At 34.5% G+C, this 12,048-nt stretch overlaps 1 protein-coding gene across 1 annotated transcript; it reads right to left on the bottom strand.

Moving 5' to 3' along the window:
* Positions 1-543: 543 nt before the first annotated feature.
* On the bottom strand, positions 544-11,876 carry VPS34 (vacuolar protein sorting 34). The gene is made up of 18 exons (XM_085714448.1): positions 11,642-11,876; positions 11,207-11,291; positions 9,473-9,569; positions 9,094-9,246; positions 8,770-8,979; positions 7,734-7,912; positions 6,891-7,038; positions 6,294-6,389; positions 5,566-5,701; positions 5,354-5,475; positions 4,708-4,902; positions 4,367-4,537; positions 4,034-4,171; positions 3,115-3,269; positions 1,839-1,982; positions 1,587-1,734; positions 1,322-1,509; positions 544-971 (listed from the first exon to the last, which is right to left on the bottom strand). The coding sequence occupies exons 1-17, from the start codon at positions 11,751-11,753 to the stop codon at positions 1,372-1,374; spliced, it is 2,427 nt and encodes an 808-aa protein (XP_085570574.1). The 5' UTR covers positions 11,754-11,876; the 3' UTR covers positions 544-971; positions 1,322-1,371.
* Between the last annotated feature and the right edge of the window lie 172 nt (positions 11,877-12,048).

Here is a 12,048-nt window from a genome sequence, read left to right as displayed (position 1 = left end):
TAAGTGAAAGGATAATTAAGGCATCTCTCCTTATCCACATTTTCCCCTCTATAAACCAGCCACATCAATAGTCGTAGACTTTTCAATACTCAGCACACTTGTTGGTTCTAGACCCAAACCTAACCCAGTATCTTACATTCATCACTCTCATTGAAGACGTTCATGTATCTGGTGTAAGACCCAGTATCTTACACACACTTCAAAAAAAAAAAATATCACGCCTCTAGATTTACCCATCCGGAAGTGGAAAAAATACTGTTTTTTTTTCTTAGTGTCCAGACGGGTAAATAAAAAGAATGGTTTTTTTTTTCTTTCTTTCTGTCTAGATGGATAAACTCAGACGGGAGCTGTTTTTAAGAACCATGAAGATGGAAAAAGAAGCTCTCTAACCTACATTGCAAGTTTCCCAGTGTTAATAAATGTGCCCCTTATCCCCGTATACTCTATAGCCCATATAAATTTATTTCAATTCAAGTGCATGAGGTATCAAATCAAATCAAATCAAAGCATACAGAATGTACACTAATTAAAAAAGAGTCGCACTTTTCAGTACTCACAATCCAAACAGATGCAATTTTGGTAATTTATCTCTGGCCTATTTGGCAAAAAGTATGGGATCATAGCTGAAGTTATTTACATAGTATATGCTGGTTAATGACTAGGTAGGTAAGTGGGATTCTATATGAATGGCAAAAGGCTAGTTTACCCTAAACGACCATTAGTTTGTACAGGATAAAAGTTTTACAAGTTATGCTGTATCTTAATAAAACTATATCCAAAAGAATGGAAAAGTATTAATTTATCTACACATTTGCAGACAACCTCACTGCCACCAGGATAATTAGTTGTGCAAACAGCTGACATCACAGCTGCGACTCGTGTCTGTCTCACTCTCCTTATGGACTTCCAAGAGAAGATAAAGATGCACACGTTATACAACTGCTTCAGAAGTCTCCAGACAGCATCAGATGCTGTAAATTGGAAAAATGTGAGAAAATGTGAGGAAGATGCCCGAGGGAAACATCCATTTTCAATTTGTTAAGCATTGAGAGATTTTCAGTAGACAAGATCATTCTGTTTTAAGGAAACAACTACAAAGAAAAGAAAATGTTGTAGATCCACTCAAATAGGAATGAAAAATGCATAGTACTATTATGTTCCAATTAGTGCCAATGATCATGTCGGTATCTTGTTTTCAAAAAGCAAGGACAAGCAGTGATTAAGTTTTAATTTGAAGTTCAAAGTCATGCCATACAATTGCCAGAAAAGCAATGAAATTCATCAAAATTATAGGTGTATACTGAATGTAACTAGAGCTTACCTGGTTAATAACAATAACGTAATGAAACCCAACAGATACAGATATCGGGGTTATCTCCAATATTGAGCCCAACGATGAATGGTCTCAACCATCTGAGGGAACAATGCACTCACGCTCTCGTTGATAAGATCCTGGAAGAAATGTATACAGGCTTCATCATCCAAGTCCAACCGAAACTTTTCCTGGAGCTGTACAACAAGAAATTCTTGGTATAAGAACAAAAGCACAGTTGTAACCTATTTTACTGAAACAGGAGGGAACTCACTTTAAGAATCCCTTTTTCAGGATCAGAAGCTATGTCCGGAATATTGGAACCCGCCATTAAGTAAAATAGATTTAAAATTAGGTTACTGGATTTCCGAAGAATGTTGTATGCTTCACAACAATAGGACTTGAACCTTGTATAATATTGGCTGCAAGAGCACAGGGGAAAAAAAACACCGTCTCATAATTTAAGCCACAAATCACACATCCAATGTGTTGAAAACTGAAGTGAATCATCCAATGGAAACTTTACCTTTCAGCTCCACCCATAGCCTCAACCATTTCCTTGCAGAGCTTCATTGGTGGCGGAAATGGCTTAGGATCTCGCCCAAGAATAAAACCAAAATCAACATGGAAAAGACTTCCATCGTCTCTTAGGAGGAGGTTGTCTAAGTGCCTAGCAATAGAAAACTATCACTTCAAATTGGGAGAAATTATAGATTTAGTGAACAATGTAACATGCCAATTTCATAAAATATAAAGTATATCATAAAATATAGAATAACATGCCAATTTCTTAACTAAAAGTTGGGGAAAAAAACTTGGATGCCTTTTACGAGTTACATACTTTATAAATTTAAGGAAAAATTACACTCACCTTCCATGAGGTATATTTTTATAAAACACAGTCTTTCTATTTTTTAAATGAACACTCACCAACTTTATTTGTTGGAGAAATTGCACACACCTCTCCTCAATTCTGTTTAGTGACACCCCCTCTACTTTTACATGGTATTTTACTTGGTAGATAGAATGTTTGTGTAATTGAGTGGAGGTCATTATCTTTTACAATATCTAGGGTGTGTCACTTCAGCATACTCTAAGGAGGTGAATGCAATTTTCCTTAAATTTAACAACTCAATTTGAGAAAAACTCAAAACAGTTGAGATAATTTTTTCTTAAAGTATTAAGTGACATTACCAACCTAAGTTTATGTATCTATTTTTAATCAACTAAATTTTATTACAAAGAGAAAAATAGAAACAACACAAACAGAGAAAGAGACATCTTACTCGGAAGCTGAAAAAAAGTGAAACAGTTGAAAGAAGCAAAGAAGCAACATATATATACAGTCAGTAAGCATGATTCATTTTCTAAAGGAAACTGAAAATTGTCATAAGTAGATTGTCGAAAAGCAATGAAGAATACCCTGTCCAAGAGCAAGGAAAAAGGATAGACATATTCGTAAAGATGTTTAAACAAAGCAGAAAACTTTATGGCGACACATCCGAAACTATTCAAATCCTGATTGTAGAAATTTCTTATCGACTATAACACAAGGTATGTTTAATTTCAACACAAAAAAGACAAACTCCCCCATTTTGTGATTGAGTATATCCCTGGTCCAAACCCAGCCATTCCTAATAACCAACTACAATCCCATTTTACAGGAGGTGGGGGCATTGGAAGATATTGGTGTAACTGTGCAAGTGACACAGCATCACATCACCAACACAAAACTAGAAGCACCAAAACAAAATGTCAAGATAACTATTTAGACAAAAAATATGAATAAAATTAACAATCACCTGTCTCCAATACCAAGTATATATGTGATAACGGAGTAGCCAGCACAGCTTTTTATAAACGTTTCAAGACAGTTGGCTGTAATTCCAAAAGGCCCATGATCATCAGGATGAAAATTCTGTAAATAGCTTATGATGCTGCGATGCTCTGATAAAATCTAGACACGAGAGGATTACATATTAGTCAAGCAACTGGAAGATTAAATATCCTACAATCAACGTGATCATTTATGGATCATCAAAATAATTGCCCTATAAAGGGAGGAAAAGAGAGTTGAAGATACAACTAAAAGAAACTACCAACTGACATGCACTCGTATTCAGTAAGGCTCTTTTCTTTTCTTGAAAAAGAAATGTAAAATCATTTGTAAACACCATCTGAATAGAGAAAGTAAAAGATAAAAATAAAATCTTTCATAAAAATACTAGTAACTAAACATTAAACAAACTTTCTCCAACAAAATTGTGCTATTACATTAATCAACTGTCCATTTGAAAAACACTGGCATACAAAATTCCGGAGGTTTTTACCATTTTCTGTAAGTGATAAGTTAAATGCTTAAAGATAATGAATAATTTTTCATTCCATCTAATAATCTCAAATTTTTTACAAAAGTAAGCAGGTATGAAATAAAGGGGCAAAAAAAGAAGATTCATTATTCATGACATGCAGACCGAGACATCAGCTTCTAAGCCTTTGAAAGTTATCAAAGTAAATAGATTTACTACTGTATATCAAATATTTCACATTCAAAGTATACCACAAGAATAACAAACAAGTCTTTGACAAGAAATATCAATATAGAAGAAACTAAAACACTTTAAACTAAAAAACAACAACATAGAAGAAAATCCAAGATACAAAAAGATGAAGCAGTGACTAAATACTAATACAGAAAAAGTGTTAAAAAAATGACCCTACCTGTGCTAATGAACGGGATGGAATGAATTCCAACATGCCTTCATCTTGCCCAGTTGCTAGAACCTTGTATGGAGTTAAATGCAGATCTAGATTTTCTAACTTTAGCAGTCGATCCATTAACGATACCATTTGAACAACCTACAAAAAGACAAATACTTATGTAACTAAACTCGTTTTTCCTGAACATCTATCTCCAAATTCATGAGATAGAGTTTGTGTGTGTGTCAAAGCACATGGCAGGTATGTGTTTTGGTGCGCCAGTGCCCACATGTACACAAATATCCAATTGCAAGCATACACAGAGAATGTAAGAAGAAGGTTTTGCAGGAATACCAACTGGTCCTGGCGAAGATCGTCCCCCTTCTTAAAAATGATTTTACAGGTTCCACCATTTGCTGTTTTAAAAGTAAGGCGCAAAGGATGCAATGCACTTTTAAATATTGATGACTCTGAGGGCACAATCCCAGTGATGAGCACATCTGGTGTCAGAGGTGATCGTATTGGCTACAGAAGAAACATAGCATCAAGTATACATCTTAGAATCTTTCTAAAAATTCATGACATGTAATTGTTGGAAATTAAATAGTTTCTTTCAGATGTATCATTCATTTAAGCTAGGAAAAAAAAGAACATAAGACAATAAATTACTTCACAGCATCATCTTAGACCAATACCTCATCAAAATAGGTAAGTTCACTAAGAAGACCAGAAAGTAGCTGTCTAAGCTTTTCAATCTTCTTCTGTGTATTACCTCGGACATTCCTGACATCTCTAGTGATTGAACACAACTGAGCAGTTAATTCTGTTTGTCGTACCAAACTCTGCCACCGTTTAAATCCATCTTCCTCTCCGTTTGCACCAGCTCCCATCTGAGATTTTGGGGTGGGGGTAGAGTTGTTAGATTCTATAATGAATTAACTATTATATGCTGCAAGATTGGTTTTAGCACTTTCACTGCCTTTAATTCATTAATAAAGCTTAATATGTTGCAAGATTGGTGTTAATTATTAAATTACTTATAAAAAATACACTCAAGACTTCTATGCTGCACAAATGAAATCAAGATGTGAAAGTACATAAGCCAGGTTACATACGCAACTCTTCTGGTTCAAGAATGAATCTCTTATGTTAAAATATGAAAATATTTCTGCTGTGGCTATACATATAAAGCAGAAATGGCTTAGCTATATTGACAGACTTGCAACATTAAAGGAGCACATAATATCACATCAAACATATTTTCCAAATACAGTTAACAGGTAAAACAGTTATCATCATAATAAGCAATAGAAGTATTAAAAAAAAATTGTAAGTTCACACCTTCATCATATACTCCTCCAGAATTTCATATGTGCAGTAAAACCTTTTTGCATATGTAGGGTCATAAAGTTCAACAGCCACATACCAGCGAAGAAAGCTTGCCAATTCAATATTGCTTAATGCTGTAAAAAGTTATAAGTTTCTTTCAGACAAAGAGCCAAATACAATCAGAAACAGAACCTGAGCTAGCACTTACTACCCCATGCACATACCACGCTGGACAAGAAAAAGAGAAAGGCGAGATTTGTCAGATCGCTCGAACCGAAGAGCCTGAACCAATTGGAGCAAGTAACATTGAAGCTCTTCATCATCAGCTCTTTCAAGAACACTCACTGCATAAGCACGGACCTGAAAACAGGTGTACAAATTTCTCCTTGTGAAAAACAAGTTGCAAGTGATACATTTATACCAACTCTAAGGCTGAGACTTGAGTGTGCATTGGCAGTTTGGCATCTTTGCCCCTACATTTTCTATGGGATATAGGATTATGTTTATGACCCTTATGGTGTTAACTCATAGCAATATCAAGGGACCTGCACCTTATAACTTACAGACAAATAGGGTTGATTTGCTATTCCTTGTTGAATCTAATTGTAACTGCAGTGCAAATATCTTATTCAATCCTCGCCTCAGTCCTTCATAATTTTCCTCTTAGTCTTGTCTATCTGATGATCTTTTTCAGTATTTATATTTAAGACTATATGTAGGAAAATTTAAAAGAAACCTGCTTCTCTATATGTCTGCTGAGAGTAAAATGTGTTGCACATGTGATTAATGTGCAGAGAAAATTATGATCATGATTGATGTGTGGAAGGTGTTGATGTCTTCTGAACTATATGATAATTTGCACTGCTAGCCTAACTTACTGAATATAAATAAATAAAAAACCTACACCCACACTGGTACAGATTCTCAAAATATTTCTCTACTCTGCAATTACCTCTTCACTTTCAAAAACTGGAGACAAAAGTTCCAGTGCATCACAAACGTCAATCATTTCCCACTTGCCCATCAATTCTAGTGCTTGTTTCGCTTCCTGTTATGAAACCAGCATTATAAAATATTGAAATTTCTACAGCTGTTATTAAGTAAAAAGAACTAAAGGATATGGAGAAAACCAGAGAGATAACAAGATAATTATTCAAGAAACAAAAAAATTCAATGAACAACAACAATAAGATAAGTCTTTTCCCGTTATAGGAGATAAAAGCATTTGATTATATGAAACCCCTAAAAAGATACCAGTCAATGCCCTAAATTCACGTTTATAAGGAAATGGTTAGAAGGGTTCCTCCCTGATTTTTCCGAACTAACTATCGGATATGCACTTGAATTTCCAATTCACTTATAAAACATTGGCCAATGCATAATTTATTTCACTAAATTACAGAATTCTTTTTTTCCCATTTATGAATAAAAGAATACCTCATTAAACTTTCTATAACACACCCAAAGCCATTTTTTTTTTTTTTTTGAAAAACCCAAAGCGGTATATCATAATATCTATTAATATTTTCCACCATAACAATAGGCTAACCTGTACATCACTCCATTCAACACAACGAAGAAATTTTGTTAGAGCCCTCTTCTCAGACATCAAAGAAAAACGGAATTTCCACAAGAGTTGCCTATCATCTCCACTCAAAGTCCTTGTTGGTGGATACTTCAATATTCTCTGAATGGACCTTGACACAAAAGAGCAAACAAAACAGTTAAATGAATTTATATTTATATGTTAAACATGATTAAAAAAGTGCAATATTAAAATACTAACATAAGTAAGAAAAGTTGCTCGACAAAAGATCAAAGCAGAAAACAATTAGGGGAAAAAGGTTTATGTCAGAAAGAGAACAGGTAACACTTCACACTTTTCTGGTTTGGCAACTAAGACAAATGAAGAATCGGTCCCAATATTTTCTTTGGCATTTTGATGGCTTATTAAATTTTCATTAATACACGGTCTAAATCACTTCGAAAATTACTGACCATGGTCCTAGAAGAAGGTACAATACGGAAATTCTTTCACGTTAATAGATTATCCTCTGCAATGCTAAACTCCAGAGATAAATCTTGACAATGTTTTATTGAAATTATACATGCAGTTTAGAAACTTCAAAAAAATACCTGTTAAATCTAAAACCATTTAGTTTGATAATTTAACCAACTGGAATCAGAATTGTGGCAATCTATGAAGCATGATCTCAACAAGCGTCCAACTTCATAAGTGGAAATGAATGCTTATTGTGTTTACTTCATAGTTTATGATATGCCACTTAACAATTTAACCATTTGAAGCACTGTAAGGTAAATTCTTCGCAACATTGATCTGATCATAGATATAATAGGGAAATCATATTTGGACATGGAAGTTGAAGCTTACTTTCTCTCATTTGAGCTTGGCTTCAGATCTCTGTCTATGACACCACGGGTTAAACTCCTGGCCAGCTTTAACTGTTTATGCTCAGAGGGATTAATTTTTCCCACTTCTGGGTCCCAGACAATAACAATATCATTGGTCGAAGCTATAGGAGATGGCAACAAAAAGTTGGCACCAGATTCCTATATTTTTTAACAGAGAAGAGTTAATGATGTGTAGGATTTATATCAGTGTTAATTATACTATCGACAAAGGAAAACAAATAAACAAAAACATCAGTACCAATAACTTCAGGGGTTGTTTGTTAAATAGGCATCTAGACACCAGTATTTAGGATAGGATACCTCAATTACTGTGATGGTCTATGCATGGAATGTTAGCATTCTTAGAAATGTACTCCCTCGGGTCACATTTATAAGCAAAAAACAACTTTTTAGGTAGATTGAATAGTTAATGTATCTAACCTATAAATGTGACTGGATACAATAATTATTCAATGTACCTAAAAAGTCATTTTTTGCTTATAAATGTGACCGGAGGGAGTAGGATGCTTGCAAATTCAAGGTCGCATTCCAGGGATCCCACACACATTTGAATTTATTTTTAATAGGTAAACTAGATATGGAGATCTTACATACTAGTGAATTTGATGTGGAAGTATGTCATATACTGCTGTGAAAAATAACAATATGAGAACAACTTCAAGATTGGCAGTAGAACATAATTTTTTCTAATATACAAACTGCGCACAATTTATTTAGTCATGTCATTGAAGAATAGCAATTAGTCTCAACTCAAAAATGATTTTCACCTAAGTGATACAGTGTTTTGTAAGCAAAGTAGAAAACTGAAAGAAAACAAAAATTGAAGTTCTTTAGAAATTAAGAATCTATATGATAGCGGTCACTGATAAAGCACTTGTAGACTAAGACACATAAGTAAATTTATTTTGGGGGGATAGGGGGATATGTCATGTGAACATAGGCATTACTGTCAAACTAGTCCTTTAGGAAGTGTCACAACTGGGAGGTAAGAATACCTGAAAAACAACTCGATGCTCAAAACTACAGAAGTCTACAACCACATACAAATGAGCACTTCCATTTTTCAAACTTTCACGTTCCTTGATTTTCTCCATAGTTTTGAATGTGAGGCGATCTAGCCAGTCCACTCGTTGAATTTGGCCTCGCTCATACTTATTCAAAAGCTTTTCCAAACGCTCCAACTCCCCCCGTTCATGCCTAGGGACCTAATGAGGACACATCAGAGTATTGTATGCTCATTTAAAAAGGTTTTATAAAAATAAACATAAAACAAAATGTGACACCTATGAATACGATCACTTAAAATGCACATTATTAACCTTTCCAGGTGTAGAAGTAGGGAATGTTCCATCTGCTTCTTTTCCTGCCCAAAGCCTAAGCTTTTGCTTCCCAGTCTTGAGCTGCTTTTTGTTGTTAAAGAGAAGAATTGTGGCTCCTCCAATCAATCCTTCACCATGAGAAAGATCCCAAACCTGTTCACACAAGATTGCAAAAATTACACTTCAAAAATTGTATATTCATTTAAAAATAAATAACTGTACACATGATTTCATGAAGTTAAAACAAAAACAAGAATACTTTTATTCTTGCTTTATTTCATTGATGGACAAAAAATGTCCAGTAGAAACTTCAAGATAAATGACCTATCACATATTGAAGGATGCACAAATAAGCTAGTAAGCTGCCATTGAAACTTACAGTGAAAGTGAGTTGTGACTGAGCAGTCAAATCCCGATATTTAGCTGTTAACGTGATGAGCTCATTCCAACAATACGAGGGTCCCGTGGACTCCAACCTTCACCAGAAGATTTAAAAATATGAAAATCCATAAATACAATAAATTGTCGTTATAATATCATCGCATTTCTGATTGGTTAATGAATATGAGCTATCTATGAAGATAAAACATCATGGTTAATAAATCTTTATTTTAATAAGCTCTTAGATATAGCTTATAGAAACAGTTGATGTTGGGCATACCCCTTCGGCCCTTCTTATCTACGAAGGTAGTTTCGTTATTTGTGAGAAGAACATAGGGCTTGGAGATATAAGGCAACATGACTCAACCACCACCCCCCCCCCCCCCCCCCCCCCCCCCCCCCACCACCACCACCACCACCACTATTAACATCACTAACAACTAAACTAATAACCAAGTACCAACATTTTTGTTAAAAAAGACTAACAAAAGAAAGACCCGTCTGATCTGTATTCAAATCTTTGTTTTCAACAGAATATGTACGAAGGCTCGAACACATGAAACTTAAAAGAATATAATAAAAATGAATGGATAGTTAAAACGATATATAAACAACAACAATCGAGCCTTATCCCACTAAGTGGGGTCTTCTACATGAATCAAATGACGCCATAGTGTTCTATCAAAAACCATATTTCTATCCAACTCGTTAATCTCTAGATCCTTCTTGATAGTTTCTCTTATAGTTTTTCTAGGTCTTCCTCTGCCTTTAGTGATTTGACTCCCCTCCATCTGATCGACTCTCCTTACAACAGAATCCACAGGTCTTCTCTCTACATGTCCAAACCATCTAAGTCTAGTTTCTACCAATTTTTCTACTATAGGTGCTACACTAACTCTCTAATGTTTTCATTTCTAATCCTATCTCATCTAAGTCTTATGGTGCTACATCATAGGCACATTGGGAACGTAGGTAATTGTAACCATATACATATAAAATAACAGCAATTGAATGCCAATCCTCGGGCTTTATTTGTAAAGTCTATTCCTTGGTAATCAAAACCCAAAGATCTATGAACTATTCCGTGTTTGACTAGCCAAGCAGACAAATTACCTTGCATTTGTTTACTTCTCCTGCTTCTTTTTATATAAGTTTGGCTTACCACACATCCAACGCAACATCCTCATCTCTGTTGCGCTTAACTTATGTTTGTATTGGTTCTTTAACGCCCAACATTTTGTCTCGTACAATATCATAGGTCTTATAACTGTCCAATAAATAAGCAAACGAAATATAATCCAGTAACAATTATTCCTTCAATATGTCGGTTGAAATTGGTCGGGCAACATTGATTTAGTAGGCTTATCTCATGATACAAGCACTTGTCTGAGTGTTTAAAAGAACTCATAATAACAATAACTTATGCTATATCCATAAGTCACTTTAGTTTATTTTATAAGCTCTTAGATATAGCTTAGTTTATGTTGAGCTTACCCCTTCGGCCCTTTGATTTTAATCCATCAAAATTTTATTTTTCACAGTCAAAACAATGTAGAGTAAACCAATTCCTAATGCATAATTTATCGAATTTAAGCACAAACGACAAAAACTCTTAAGACGAAAGATCAAACAAATTCCCTAATCATCCCTAAAACTAAAACCGTACAGCGGTCTTAAGAGTTCTGTGAAATATAAACAGCACAAAATTTCAACAATAACAAGATGATAAAACCTTGTTCTGGTGGGAAGTCCAAACGGCGCGCCATCAATGTGCAACGCACACTCCACATATAACTCTGCAGTTCCATCATCATTTTCTACAACAAGGAAAAAAAAATGAACATATGTCTAAGCAAAATAGATAGTTCAAGCCATAACAATCTCAGTAGCATCAACACCTCTGATCAATGGCATGCATTCAATTAATTTATTTTCTAAAATCATTAACCTGTCAGTATCGTGTCTAGTGTTCGTGTCGGTGCTTCATATATAATAATCATTTACACCAATCACATAATATAACATTCTAATGAATCATAACTACACAATAATCAAGTAAAACTGATGAACATTTAAAAATTGATTCATCAAATAACGAATTCAGTCAATTTAAAATCCCAAAATTAGAAATATAGATGAATTTAAACAAAATGAAAAGGAAATAGACCTGAATTAAGGGAATTGGGAAAGGGTAAATTGCCTTCAAGGCGTTCGATGCGGAAAGTGACGGGAAGATTGATATCGCATGACAAGAAGAAGCGAAACTCGTTTCCAGTCATGTGAAATTGTTAGGGTTCTTCGCGATCGTTGAAGAACTTGATATTGAGGAAACTGTTGCAAACGGAATTGGAGTTTACACGAGCTGAAGTAAGATCACACTCTTTTCTTCAACCACGCAACTCAACAATACTCTGTTTTTTTCTCTTTTGCTTTTGAAAAAAAATAAATTAAATGTGTTTGGTTTTACTTTTTTTTTTTTAGGTCTTTATTTTTTTTTTTTGAGGGCTTTTAGGTCTTTATTTATGAGGTCTTTAGTTAGAGGGTCTTTAGTTATGTTTGTTAAGGAGATCTCAA

Source organism: Medicago sativa, chromosome 5 (genome assembly GCF_051527215.1).
Source record: "Medicago sativa cultivar Bolivia chromosome 5, Bolivia_mono, whole genome shotgun sequence".
Taxonomy (NCBI): Eukaryota; Viridiplantae; Streptophyta; class Magnoliopsida; order Fabales; family Fabaceae; genus Medicago; species Medicago sativa.
The sequence above is the reverse complement of the archived record's forward strand: the minus strand, read 5'-3'. Positions and strand labels throughout refer to the sequence as shown.